Genomic DNA, 15,445 nt, shown 5'->3' with positions numbered 1-15,445 from the left:
AACCAATCGAAGTTTGTGAACGGCCTCGCGGTCTTGGCCAAGCTTTGAAATGGCACTTGCTGCAGACTACAGAATTACAAAAAGCGCAACTTGTACAAAAGGGATAAAGAGGCAGTTTGTGTTTGGAATTTTGGTTGCCCAGCAGACGACTGAATTGTAAATTTTATTTGTCTGAGCAAATTTTCACTCGTCTTGGGCGAGCGGACGAGTACTTTTGGTCAGCCCTGCTTCAACACAGAAATACTTCATTTTGTATCAGACAAAATGATTGCTAATCTTAAGTTGGTAACTGGCAAAGCTTGACTGATGACAAATTTGTACCGGACAGTGTCCATGACCGGCCGCTTATTTCCAGGCTTGCACATTCATTTACCATTTGATGCAAAAAACCCAAAACAATGTAGCAAGTGGCTATGAGTGCTCGCCCCTCCTGAATGTGACTGAGATTGATGTATTATCTTTTAATCTTGTTTCAGGATCTCAACTCGCCTGATGTTTATGAGACTGAGGATCTACCAGAGGAAGACCAACCAACTATTAAAGACCAGGTGTGTTTATTAATACTGTGAAAAACAATGGCCACTGGCACTGAACAGTTTTATTATGTTAGCGTCTCCAAATGAACTGTGCTATCAGTTAATAGGGACTGTGGTTCTTTGGACCATTGTTGACTTTTGAGTACTTTGCGTTCTCATGGGGTAGTGAGACAATTTATTATTTAATCATGTACTAATAGGAAGTAGTTTTCTTCTGATGATATTTAATAGCATTCTTTAAAAAAAAAAATTAGGCAACTTTTAATGTTTCTAAAAAATTGTTTCCTGTATTTTTTAGGTGACTGCAGATGACAGTGCTGTTGAAAAGATACCGCTTGACACAAAAACTGCATTCAGTACTTTTAAGGGAAAAGTTGTTGATTCTTCTGGTTTAGGTATACTCTGTTGTTAACTATTATTTCTTATAAATATCATTAGATTTATTGTTGAGCAGATTGCAGAAAGAGGAATGATGTATATGTAGATGTAGATTATAATTAGGACCCTAATCTAAAGGGCGATGGGTAGTCCTCGTAGGGTTGACCAGTGGGTTTTTTCCTGACCTCTGCTAAATTTTTTATGATATTAAAATCCATGATACTGCTTGTTGTTAAAAGTAGCCTCTATGATGGCAGCGGGTTTCTTCTCTCACTTTTGTGTTTGGACCACCTGTCAAATTTACCATGTTGAATATCCCTCCCTCTCTCTCTCTCTCTCTCTCTCTCTCTCTCTCTCTCTCTCTCTCTCTCTCTCTCTCTCTCTCTCTCTCCTACGACAGACATAGAAATATAATGTTGGCATGCACTTTTCTCAAAAAAATGTTTTGGAACATTTCACAGTTAGGTTGTCTATTTAAAAAGTTTTACAAAGAACATGTTTAAAATTATCCAGTTTCACACAAGCACTAATCATGGGTCATATAGTTACATTTTAGACTGATAATTTTAGTTTTATTATTGTAAAATTATTTTGTTTTTGTTGTCTTTAGACTTTTCAGATCGTATTAGCAAAACACGTCGTACTGGCTATGCTGTAGGCCAAGATGAATATGAAATGGTGAGTTTTGATTTGTGGGTTTTCACATCATATTATGTTATTCACAGATTCACGTTTTCACCTTTTTAAGTGATTTCATTTGGGTTTTTTTTTTCACATAAAATAATTTTCATGAAGTATAATGGATTTGATCTGAAATTCTGAACATTATCTTTATTTATACAATTTACATATAGAATTTTAATATCATTTCAGTTTTTATTTTAAAACTAATATCATCAGGAAACATTGTTCAATAAAGTGTTGCTATTAACTACAAGTTTAGAGATCGCTGTACAATTTAAAAACATTAAACAGTAGATGCTAATCAATTTTCAATTGAAAACAAAATGCTCCCTGATCATGTCTCTGGTTATTGCTGTACATGAAATAAGTAGAACATTGATGAAGATGTCAAACAAAAACAATAATCTGCTAATGCTTTAGATGTTTTTGTTTGTTTTCAGTTGGAACATGGATCAAGAACTGCCGAGACTCCTCAACAGAAATATCAGCGACTTCAACACGAGATTAGAGAACTGGCAGAAGAAGTCAGTGAAATAAAGGTATATGCGAACTTGTCTTTGCAAATGATTTTATTTAAAATTTAGTTTTGCATAATCTATTTTTCATTTATACAGTAAATTAGGACATCATTTTGATTATGTCAAATGAAATGGTTTCACTTTAAATTCAGTCTAAGCCATGAGAGAAGATCCTGGAAAGTCACTGAATTACAAATGCCATTTTTGCTTTAGAATTTTACTTTTAATGTGTATTCAGTTTCCATTCTATTACTTTAAGGACAACATAAAGGATGAGAAGTCAAGTGAGAACCTGTCACCTGTTGCCATGGGAAAACAAGTGGAGTACCTAAAGCATCAGCTGGCTGACCTTCACCTTGAAAAACTGCTAGGACCTGAGGCATCTGTTGACCTGGCTGATCCACAAGGTGCCATTAAAAAGTAAGTCATGGTGACCTAGTTAAAACTTGTACCCAAACCAGACCTTGCAATTGGTGTCAGCATCATGCTATGCCGATGTCAAAGCTGAAGTGAAACCATTTTTATAAAAACATTTTTGATCAGGGGCAGGATGGAGTCTAGTACTAAAGCAGTCGGTCTAGGATCGATCCCCACTGGTGGGCCCATTGGGCTATTTCTCATTCCAATCAGTGCACCACGATTGGTATATCAAAGGCCATGGTATATACTATCCATTGCTACTAATAGAATTTTTTTTATCAATTTTCTTCTCTAAGACAATAATATTACCAAAGGTTTGATATCCATCTAGTGGTGTCTTTAAACAAAACAAACTAACTTCAACTCTCTTTTTTTTATTATCATATGCCAAGACAAAGTATATTTTAACTGAAGTGATCTACCTTTGCCACAATATTTGTTTTTGCTGAGCTAATTTCCTGGATTATAAGGGCTGACAAAAACTACATCATCCAATTACAATTACATACTTTCTGGTGTTATATGATTTATTGGATTCTGATTAGATGATTTTATTTTCACCATGACAGGAGACTACTCACCCAGTTAGATGCATACAAACCATCTCAAGGAGAAAAAACAAAGCCTCCTGGGAAGGGAGATCACGTGTTGTATGAACTGTATTACAAACCAGAACAAGCGCAGTTTAGTAAGAATGCTCGGGTAAGTTTTGTAATGATAGTTTTATATTAATATAATATGGTAAGAACAAGCGCAGTTTAGTAAGAATGCTCGGGGTAAGTTTTGTGATGATTGTTTTATATTAATATAATATGGTAAGAACAAGCGCAGTTTAGTAAGAATGCTCGGGTAAGTTTTGTGATGATTGTTTTATATTAATATAATATGGTAAGAACAGCGCAGTTTAGTAAGAATGCTCGGATAAGTTTTGTGATGATTGTTTTATATTAATATAATATGGTAAGAACAAGCACAGTTTAGTAAGAATGCTCGGGTAAGTTTTTTTTATATATTGAAACACGATTGGTTGGTTATCTTTACACTGAGCCAATCAGCTAGGAGTTCACTTATTATTAAGATCTCGTCGGTTTTGTTTGTTTAATTTTGTACAATGCAGGTAATGATCCCGAAATGTATTTATACTGTCATCGTTTTGATCACGTACAGGAAAAATAATAGGTGCGTTGTCCAATATATATAATGTTTACAATATAATGTATAATGTTTATACATGTTGATATCACAGTAAACGCGTACACAAACAAAAACGTAATTTAGTAAAGCAGGTTTTTTTTCCGTTAATAACATAGCGATGTACTCGTAGACATTTCTACTTTCTGTTTCATGATACTGCCACGTGATTTAAAGCAAAGGACATTGTCCTTGGTAGAGTTAGGTTTCTAGTACATGTGATCGGTTGACGGGCCCCTGAAACAAACATACACCGATTTAATTTCAAGTCAGTAATTCGAATTTACCGAGTGTAAAGCATGTATATTTTAAAATTAAATTTACATTTGGGTGGTTATGTTGGTTTGTTTTTGTTTTTTTATGGGTTGCTATGATTCGAGTTAGTAGTATAATAAATGACGTGTTAATTACAGTACACCGATAATTAAAGTTAATCCTGTTTGTAAAAATATATATTTATAAAAATTGTAGTAAGATATATTTGGGTAGAAAACAATAGATGTTGACATTATCGCTGTTATGACATTATTATTATCATTTTTAAATAGAGAATTTGAAGGTACATGACATGTATATTATGATATAATGATAAATGTGATAACCCTGTGCCATGTGGTTGTTACACTTTTAATTTCTTTTTAGTTTAAATGATTTACAAATAGGCCTACTGACATTATTTTTTGTGAGTGTTTTATTAGATATTTTACAGTTAGAATTCTTAATAACAATACCATAGTTGTTACAATGCCAATTCACATTCAGTTCACAGGTTTGTGTCCATGGAGAAATCATATCATTCTGCGATGAAGATTAAAATTATTGTACTTGTTTTAAATAAAACAGAATAAACACAAACAAATCAGTTTCAATTCTTTATTCATAAATAGTCAACAGATTATCATGATTCAGAATTTTAATGCAACATGATATGCATATTATACATAAGAAGTCGATAAATGTTGTGTTCATGGTGTTTCTTTTTTTTGTGAAAGACTGCAATGGCCCATTCCTTCATCTTTGAGAACAACTATCACATTAGTTAAATTAGGATATTTATTTTGAAAACACAAAACATTAACTCTTAAAGGCATATTGTCACAGATCACTGACCTATTAAATGACCTAACAAAATATTACCTGAACAAAGATATATTTGATATTTCCCCTAAATGTACTTTATTCAAACACCATACTTCACTTATTAATTTTGAGGAGTGTCATTTCTACTCCCCTCGTAAGCATTTTGAGGAGTGCGATTTTTAGCACTCCTGGGTTTTTCAAAAACGTATTAATATAATATGGTAAAAACAAGCGCAGTTTAGTGAGAATGCTCGAGTAAGTTTTGTGATGATTGTTTTATATTAATATAATATGGTAAGAACAAGCACAGTTTAGTAAGAATGCTCGGGTAAGATTTGTACGGATTGTTTTATATTAATATAATATGGTAAGAACAAGCAGTTTAGTGAGAATGCTCGGGTAAGATTTGTACTGATTGTTTTATATTAATATAATATGGTAAGAACAAGCGCAGTTTAGTGAGAATGCTCGGGTAAGTTTTGTGGTGATCGTTTTATATTAATATAATATGGTAAGAACAAGTGCAGTTTAGAGAGAATGCTCGGGTAAGTTTTGTGATGATCGTTTTATATTAATATAATATGGTAAGAACAAGCACAGTTTAGTGAGAATGCTCGGGTAAGATTTGTACTGATTGTTTTATATTAATATAATATGGTAAGTACAAGCACAGTTTAGTAAGAATGGTTGGGTAAAATTTCAAGTATGCAAATAAAAATTGCATGTGTGGATCAAATTGTATGAAATTGCACAAAAGTGGGTTTTACTTTTCTGCTGATTGATCAGCATGTAGGTGCAGACATAATATTATGATACATAGTATATTTTATATTCTGTAATATTTTTCAGCTTGCCAGTTTGGAAGAGAGACTTGATAGGTTAGCTGCAGTTATAGGACAAAACACGGGCAAAATGGTAATGTTGCTTAACTAATTACTTTAGTTTAATGTACATTCTGAATAGTTTTAGCGATGTTTCAGAATTGTTAACATGGGGGAGAGGTGGGATTTATTTAAACCATATCTGCACAGAGGGTGGGAACCCACCATGCATCAAATAATGCCTCTCTCCACCCCACCCATGACCCAACACAGACAAACAAATGCGATCCACTCTAATTAATATTGCTAATTTATCAATAAATTATTACCAAATTATGTAAATAATATTGTAAAACTAACTAATGACGTCATTAGCAATTGGAAGAGGCGAAGTTGATGATTCAGTTAGATTGTAGCCAGGTATTTTTTTCAAGAAATACCAAATATACTGTTAGTTCCGTAGAAAAACGATTCAGTTTACAATGGACATAACTATATGGAGTTTTTAGATTTGTGGGTGTTATTGTCTATTTGATCCCGCAAATGTCATTTTTGACCGAAATTATGCATATTTTTAGGTCCTTAAATGTTAGTATGTTTTTTCATATATTGACTAATTTACATTTTTATAACAGGGAATGTTAACCACTGACACTGAAAACAAGAGTCTTGTGGTAAGTTGTGGATAATGACGTTTAGTCAACTATATTATATCTTATATTGTATAGAATTTATGTTTTAAAGTTAAAGTTTCATTGTTTTCCTTTTGGTATATTTATTTATTAAAGAGTTAATTTACAGTTATTCCTTTCAAGTTATTTTTTATACAGTGAAACCCCACTATTAAGACCACCCATGGGACTTAATAAATACAGTCTTATTAGCAAGGTGGTCTTTTTACTGGGTTACTATCATTTTAAGTTGATTCCAAATTATATACAATTATAACATAAGAAATATCATTTATTTGAATTATTTACAGTGCGCACTAAAATTAAGAACTAATGTCAATATGAATTTATAAATACTGAATATTAGTCTTAATTATATGAAAAACATGTCTATTTTTGAATTTAACATTTTTAATAACAATGTTGCATATAAAATTATATCGAAATGTTTGGTTTTGAGCGCTTTGACACAACTCGCTCAAAATACACACTCACTTTGTCAATATTGCCTCTCTATATAATACTTGTTTTGTTACCTATTGAATTAGTCGAGGTCACCTTGATGGAGTAATATTCCAGTTAACAATTAGGTCTGAACTTTCTCGTTGGAATTGACGGTGAATGTGTATTTCAACTAAACAATAATATACACATGTCAAGGCATCTTCAGAGTAATCAATGTTCTGGGCTGGGCATTAAAAGTAATTGCAGTGAGGCAGTGTGTTTCTATAGAAATGTGTTTCATTAGTATGTCACTGTAATCAGAATGTGTGCAAGCTTGTGGGTCACTTGACTGATTGCAGTATGAAAACAACCAATTTACATTGTTACATTGCTCATTAATATTAACTACATGACAATGTTTTCTGGAAACTAAAAGTACTGGTATCCTTTTTTATGCTCGAAAGATAAAACTGACATGATTACTTGATGACTGTACTACCTGTCATTTGTTAACAAACAGCAAGAACAAAGAAACCATTAGATGCATGACTTTTGAACACTTGTGTAACGAAAAATACAGAAATTTTCTATCATAATATGGTCACTTTTACGGTGTGGAAATGCACTTTAAACAACAAATGGGACTGACTTTACTGGTCGTAATCTGCAATAGTGGGGTGGTGTTAATACCGGGGTAGTGTTACCTATACAATAATAAGGAAATATTCTGGTCTTTAAAAAAGTGGTCTTAATACCAGGGTGGTCGTTAGGTGGTATTTCACTGTAATAAGAATGGATCAAAGAGAAAATTGTGGTCATGATTCTTGTGACTAACGTGTATCAAAGGAAAAATTAGTGATAGCCAATTACAATAAATCTTGTGATGTAGCACAGCTGTGGCTGCAGGATCATCGTGGCTGAACTCAACTTAGAACATGTGCTGAACAAACAAACATCTCTTTCCTTTTTATTATAACTATAAAATTGAACGTATGTCTATTACAGTAACCAGTCTTATCATTGTCAGAAATCTCTGGCAAAGTCGAGGGTTTGCTCATGGCAGGCATGCAGGAACAGTTTTCTGATGGTAGCATATCAAAAATTACCCATAACTAGTAACCAATATTTAAAAAGTATTACTTTATTATATTCACAAATGATCCTTCCTTGTCCACTACAAATTCCTCCACGTGTGTTGTTAAACAAATGTTACTTTCCTTTATTTACGTGAATCCAGGGAGCGATGAGTGTTCTCAACACGAAGCTGTCACTACTGGATCCTGCTAACATAGAGCAGGTGGAGACCAGATTACAGGGGGTGCTGCACAAACTGGGACAGATCGCTGAGAAGAAACCGGTTCAGGAGGATGTTGATAAAGAGGGCAAGGTTTGTCACTGTATTGTTGCGACTTGTTTGTTTTGAGGGCATGGAACGTAGCCCTGTGCTAAAAAGGTTTGGGATTGATTCCAGTTGGTGGGCCCATTGGGCTATTTCTCGTTCCAGCTAGTGCACCACAACTGGTATATCGAAGGCCGTGGTATGTGCTATCCTCTCTGTGGAATGGTGCATATAAAAGATCCCTTGCTACTAATGGCAAAGTGTAGCAGGTTTCCTCTCTTAAGACTGTCAAAATTACCAAATATTTGACATCTAATAGCCGATGATTAATAAATCAATGTGCTCTAGTGGTGTCTTTGAACAAAACAAACTTTGTTAGTTTTGAATTTATTTTCATGCTTTTATTTAATTATGGTTCAAGCATGCAGTCCTGGGCTGTCTGTGGTTGAAAGGTTATTGTGTGTGTATGTGGCTAATTTAGTTCTTCATTTCTACTTCACAGTTGTTTAACAGTTCAGGAAGAGACACAAGTGATTTTATGTGTGTTCAGTGTCATATTTAGTGTGGTAGTTAACCTATTTTAATTTGCCAAAAGTTAGTGTTTTATGCTGGGGTGTCACTGTCATTAGAACATTCATCCATTTTACAATTTATTTCCCCAACTTTATTTCTTTGTTTACATCAATAATGTTTTAGGAATGCTTTTGGGAACTTGTAACCTATAGGGTGAAAGAATCACACACAATCCAAATTATAAGACACACAAAAACACAAGAGGTGTACAAATTTAAATATTCTAAAGGCAAAGCTGTTAATCCAAGGTATCAACTGTCTTACTATGTTTTTAGAACACTATGTACCTTTAATTTTCAAGATTCAAAGAATTAATTTTAAATCAAGCCTAAAATTAAAGTCACTGGAATTATCTGCAAAAAAAAAGAGAGAAAAAAGTTTTGATTGAATGAGGTATTGTTGAGAAATGGGAGGTTAACTAATTTAGTTTGTATTTTGTATAAGCAACAGTGGTATAAGTGCTATTATAATTCTATTCCGACTTTCAGATCTCCGAGTTGTACACGCTAGTTAAGAAATGGCAGGCTGCTGTTAACTAATTTTGTTTGTATTTTCTTTTAGGCAACAGTGGTATAAGATTACCGCTGCTGTTATCATTCTATTCTGACTTTCAGATCTCCGAGTTGTACAAGCTAGTTAAGAAATGGCAGGCTGCTGTTAACTAATTTTGTTTGTATTTTCTTTTAGGCAACAGTGGTATAAGATTACCGCTGCTGTTATCATTCTATTCTGACTTTCAGATCTCCGAGTTGTACGAGCTAGTTAAGAAATGGGAGGCTGTTGTCGACACTCTTCCCGACGTCGTCACTCGTCTGACCGCTCTCAAGGACCTTCATGACCAAGGTGAGGCTCAGAATGATGGCAGATATCTCATAGTTTGCCTGAGAACTAATATGATCAATAATTAAATTCGGGTTACAAGTATTTTTAGTTCTTTATTGGAAAAAAAAAGTTTTTTATTTAATGATGCACTCAACACATTTTATTTACGGTTATATGGTGTCGGACATATGGTTAATGATCACTTCATGGGCTACTCTTTCCAATTAGCACAAGGATCTTTTATATGTGCACATCATCCCACGGACAGGATAGTACATACCACAGCCTTTGTTAAACTAGTTGTGGAGCACTGGCAGTAATGAGAAATAGCCCAATGGGCCCACCGACGGTGGATTGATCCTAGATCGATCGCGCATCAGGCGAGTGCTACGTCCTGACCCTAGTTCTTTATCGAGTCAGCTGGCTAATGTTTGATTGAGGCACGGATCCAGGGATTCCATCACACAGAAGTGTCCCCGAAATTCAGTATTTCAAGAATGTATATAACTTATGTTTTTTAGTTAAACAATCATGTAATTTTGTGGTCGGTGGGTGTTCTTCGTGAAGAATATCATGTTAGGAATACTGTAGGTATTCATTGACAGATTAGGTGCTAGTTAAAATGGGTTGATCAAATACGTATTACGACTTAACCCCCCCCCCCCCCCCCCCCCCCACATGAATAGGATCCTTCTCAACAAATAGGTATGTCTCCTACATGTCTCCTGTTTACTAAAGAAGCCAATAAAGATTTTTAAAAAGATTTATTTCTTAATTAACTGTTATGTGTGTTGTAATATTTGTTGGCCTGATTTTGCCCAGCTCTACAGTTCAGCCAGTCACTGTCACACCTGAACGTAGCCCAGCAGGAGGTTGCCAGCAGTCTACAGAACCACGGAGACATGCTGAAAGAGGTCTGTAACACCTTATTCAACTTTTCAATTTTAACTGGAGTTTCATATTGATAACCTATGGCACACACCTCAAAAACAAATATCACTACGGTTGTTCACAATAAATATAGCATATCTTACCGTAATTTGAAATCCATATTTTATAAATGATACAATTTTTTAATTACAAGATTTTCTTCAAACACATTCAAAGTGTATTAGTAATGTTCAAACAAAAAAATTTCAATAGCAATTTTGCATTGGAATTTTTTCAGCATTCTTAAAATGGAAACATCATGTACCCAGTTTATGGTTGTTGTAAGGAGATTCAAAGTGATGTCATTGGAATACTGATGTCATTCAAATTGTAAATTAACTATATTATTACAATGCTTCGCCACATTAAAATAAAAACTGGTCTAGTAACCTTAATCCCGGTCAAATTTCTATAACAAGCAGACAACACTGTTTACACGTTGGTATTTTTTTATTTTCATAATTCTGTACAAAATATTAATTTTAAGTTTTAAAAGATGAAAGAAATAAAAAGTACCTTTTGTCAAATATATCATATCAAAAAATTACTGTTGAATATTTTATTTATTGTGTACGAAGCCAAAACAATGGTCCGAAAAGTAGTCAGGGTGTGCATATATATACCCAGAGACTATATATTGATTTGGCACTTTTCAGCCTGAGGACTAATGGCATAACCAATGCATTCAGTTTCCCTCACTCTAATAGTTTTAGCAAGTTGTGATCTGGAATATTTTATCATCTAAACTGTATGAATAATTAATTAGTCAATCCTACAGAAAATTATTATGGATTTCACAATCAATTATATTGCTAGAACCTGAGTACCACCATTATATATTTTCTGGAATCACCAGATAATCAGAGAGAAATATTCAAAATGTAAATTCTTCATTTTAAAATCTTACTGTCGGAGCAAGTCTGTTATTTTCTGCTTTTTAGCTCCACTATGATTTCTGGCCTCTTGTATCATTAAAGTTGTCAACAACACAAAGAATACATACTAAGAGAGATAGTTGCTATTACAAGTTTGTTTACATAGAAATTATGTGAAATCTACTAGCTTTTGGGTTTGTTTTCATGCATTGATAGGTATTTAACAGCAAATGTGGACTCTTAGTATATCCCAGTGGACATGTTAGCAGGTGCATAGTCAAATAATTAAAATCCTTTCCAATCATATTCCAAGTTGCTTAAGTCTGAACTGATTATAAACAGTACAGGGAATTATCCAGGCAATCAGTGGTACCGAACATAAGTCTCTTCCAAAAAAACATGGCAGTGAAAATTGCTAATTTATCTTGTAAATATTTTGTAAATTGTATCTGCTCTAATAAATTATCATCAAAAAACATCCCAGTTGTGAATATAGTGTACATGAAGCCCTGGCAAAAAATCCTGGATAAATCTCTGTGATTAAATTCCAACTGATTTCCACCACTAGTAAGTAATATGTTTGCTATGCACCCATCAAAGTCGTATTTTGGTATGGCGTTGTCTTTCTACGTCTGTTTGTTAACTTTTTCTTGCCCATACCATATCTTGCATACAGGACCATCAAACCTCACATGTACAAACAACTTGGGATGGTGGTCAGTGCTCTACGAAGCAAATTCAAATTTACTCTTCCCTGGCCAATAAAGTATAATATTTTAGTTACCAGCGACTTATATTTAGTAGCCAGCTAATATATAAACCATGTGCTTTTAGTGCCATTTTACGGCACATTACTAATGTTTTGTTATTAGGAACGCATTCGAATTAACTTGTGAAGGGGTAATTCCTAGTTGTTAAATAGTAATTACAACTGTTTGTGTCCAGTTCCACTAAAACAGTGAACGACTACTAACTATCATTAGCAAATTCCGTACCCAATAATTTTATTAAACGAAATTAAGTGAATTAATATTTTAATGGCACTGCTAAGATATGCATTTAAATTGCAGTACTCATTAAAAGTTAAATAAAAACATTGTGATAATAATTACCAGGCTTCAACATGTTACTAGTAGTTACCAATCTGCTTCCTTACTTTTGGTTTAAATATTTATTTTCGTCACATACTGCCTTGTAAATCCTAAAAATGGTTTTGTAAATAATTGTCTTTAAAGCCGTCTAAAGTCGAGTCATGAAAATAGAAACATGTTTTCATCCTCCACTGGTGAACATTACTTCCGACGTGATTAAAATGATATTCACGACTGGAGAAGTCATTATCATGGAGGGACTCGTTATGATGAGAAGCGCAAAACGATTGGAGTGCAGCATAACACAGATATAAGTTGAACATTTAAAATAATTAACGTTTGAGTTTCAAACAGACAAGAAAACACACTGACTCAATAATCTCATTTTAATACATAAATAAAATCGGGCTCTAAATAGTACAGGGCCGACTTGGACCAAAACTGAACTGGGGCCAAATTATTTCCAAACGCTTGAAATTCAAGTTAAGGGAGATAACATCATAACGAAGTATTATCTCCCGTAACATGTTTACTTTTGAGTACTGGAAAATTATTATTCATAGTCCGATATAACTTGTCTCAAACTTTCATTTTTCAAACAAATTACCTATAGAAAACAAGTTTTTTAGAAGATAAATTGCTACCGGTCCACTGTGTTTTCCGATGTCCAGATTTGTTTACAGATTAAAGTAAAATCATTGGACAGTCACCAACTGGCGAATGTGTTTTTATTTTTTAGATGCCAAGGAAATTTTTTAGTCTCCATGGCGAGTAATTTACTCGTTTTGTAGAGCACTGGTGGTGTGTTGCATCATACTATTACTAGTTCACTGTGACTTACTTCTCACGGTCTGCTGCACATAACAGTAAATCCTTGTCCGGACTATATCTTGCATACAGGACCATCAAACCTCACTTGTAGGAACAATTTGGGATGGTGGTGTGTTGCATACTATTACTAGGTCACTGTGACTTACTTTTCACTGTCTACTGCACATAACAGAAAATCCTTGTCTGGACCATATCTTGCATACAGGACCATCAAACCTGAGATGTAGGAACAGCTTGGGATGGCAGTGTGTCGCATACTATTACTAGGTCACTGTGACCTACTTTTCATGGTCTACTGCACATAACAAGAAATCCTTGTCCAGATCATATCTTGCATACAGGACCATTAAACCACATGAAGGAACAACCTGGGATGGTGGTTGGTCCAAAACAAACTGTTCATCCATCCCATTGCAAACATTTCACATAATTCGACTTTAATCATACCTGTAACATATTCATTAATATAGATATGGTTTTCCATCAAACTCCTGATGGGCGTATCATGTACCTCACCAGTACTCTTGGTTTTCTCTTGCAGCTCCAGACATCATTCAAAGACAACACACATGCCATCAAGGAAAACTGTACCAGCATGGAAACAAGGCTGAAAGCTTTGAAAAAATCTTGATACATCAAGACATAGACAACAGTGTTCCTTACCTTATTTATTCCTTGGGATGACAAACAATAACAGCATCGTCACATTTTTACAACTATAAACGAGTATCCAACCATGCTTATTACAATTTTGCTTTTGGGTCGGTACAACATTCTTGATGGTGATAGCTTTTTTTGGTCAACTATTTATTTTGTCTTTTCTTACAATACTATTAAAAAATGTTGTAAGGATTATGACAGTTACATCTACCGTATGTAATAAGATCATGATAATTAGGTCAGTCTGCATTTCACATAGAAATAGTCTTTAACTAATCTTGTTTATGGTTTTATTTGTGCTTCTTTTGAACTGGTAATGATGTTGAAAGTAATACTAGTTTTATGTCTTCATTCCAAGCTTGACATGACAAATTAATATGACATATGTTTATATGTATTTTGGGATAGTCTACTTAAAAGTTAAAGGTCGATTAGAGAAATAAAAATGTTCACATATTGATGTATCAGAATTTGTTTATAATCTTTTTGTAAGATTGACTGTATTTTTTGTTCATTTATTTCATGTTAACTTGATTTTTGTCTTCATATCCCATTAAAATTTAATCATGCTGCCATGGGCACACACTTCAGCTATATGTGCTATCTGTAAATGGTTATTTAGTAGTGGGTGATGGAGTTGAACACCTTCCATTCGAGCCATTTAAATTCAGTCTGGGTGAGAGATGGTACTGGGTTCAGACCAGCCTCAGTCAGTTGCTAAACCATTATGCCACTAAGGCCACCTTAGATGGTAACTCCTAATAAGCATTTATATGCTGTTAACAAACACATTTGGTGATAGATAAAAGTCGAGTTCAGTATAGATGTAGGTCATAGTATGAAATGGAAAAATTTAAGTATGGGCTTAGGTCACGTGCCTGCATATTATACATGACAGTTGTCGATATTAAATATTTTTTTTTTACAAAGGAACTGTTAAGATCTGTCCTGGTTAGAGAATCGAGTTTATTGCAAGTAAAGTTCTCAGACCTGTATGCAGAATGGTACATGCATTTTTAAAGAGGTGATCCGTCCCATATTGGCAGAGATGGGCAAATCCTAAAGGATAGTGCTATGCTAAAACTCCTACAGTCCTTGTTCTTTGATGAAAAGCTTGCAGTAACTTTTTTTAAGCTTAATTTCTTTATTTTATATTCAGTAATATTTGTTCTTTGTACGAGGGTGATGGTTCTAAATTGCTTTCAGATATCTACATTGAAACTTGCAAAAAGTAAATCTTATCTAGTGTTGGTATAGACTTGATTAAAAGGTTAACTTTATCATAAAATTATTAACATTCTTGATAAATTTTCTGTATACAACTGCAGTGGGAAAAAAAAATCAAACAATTATATTTGTCACTATCCATGTCCTGGTATTTGAATATAACTTGGCAAAACATTTTGTCTGGGTTTTTTTCTTTATTACAAAGTGAACCTTTTACATGCAGCCCTGCTTTCAAATTAATAATTCATGTTGTGATTTTATGTATGATCATTTATCAGTTTTCCTTTTATGCATCTAGGCATGCATATACATATTAAAGTCTACTGTGCAATAATAAAAAAAAGATTACTGCAA

General features: G+C 33.8%; 1 protein-coding gene across 2 annotated transcripts in view; it reads left to right on the top strand.

Moving 5' to 3' along the window:
- LOC121381885 (dynactin subunit 2-like) overlaps positions 1 to 15,445 on the top strand; it is a 22,507-nt gene extending 7,062 nt beyond the window's left edge. The window contains exons 2-13 of one of the 2 annotated variants that reach the window (XM_041511278.1): positions 477 to 548; positions 835 to 931; positions 1,525 to 1,592; positions 2,039 to 2,137; positions 2,376 to 2,536; positions 3,106 to 3,238; positions 5,657 to 5,722; positions 6,264 to 6,302; positions 7,981 to 8,130; positions 9,396 to 9,498; positions 10,300 to 10,391; positions 13,746 to 15,445. In XM_041511278.1, coding sequence (XP_041367212.1) covers positions 477 to 548; positions 835 to 931; positions 1,525 to 1,592; positions 2,039 to 2,137; positions 2,376 to 2,536; positions 3,106 to 3,238; positions 5,657 to 5,722; positions 6,264 to 6,302; positions 7,981 to 8,130; positions 9,396 to 9,498; positions 10,300 to 10,391; positions 13,746 to 13,835 — 1,170 coding nt within the window. In that variant the 3' untranslated portion in view covers positions 13,836 to 15,445. Of the gene's footprint in view, positions 1 to 476; positions 549 to 834; positions 932 to 1,524; positions 1,593 to 2,038; positions 2,138 to 2,375; positions 2,537 to 3,105; positions 3,239 to 5,656; positions 5,723 to 6,263; positions 6,303 to 7,980; positions 8,131 to 9,143; positions 9,366 to 9,395; positions 9,499 to 10,299; positions 10,392 to 13,745 lie in introns of those variants that run through there. The other variant, XM_041511279.1, reaches the window with a different exon arrangement.

This window comes from Gigantopelta aegis, chromosome 9, assembly GCF_016097555.1.
Source record: "Gigantopelta aegis isolate Gae_Host chromosome 9, Gae_host_genome, whole genome shotgun sequence".
NCBI lineage: Eukaryota > Metazoa > Mollusca > Gastropoda > Neomphalida > Peltospiridae > Gigantopelta > Gigantopelta aegis.
Note: the sequence above shows the minus strand (reverse complement) of the source record. Positions and strands in the feature narration are given on the sequence as shown.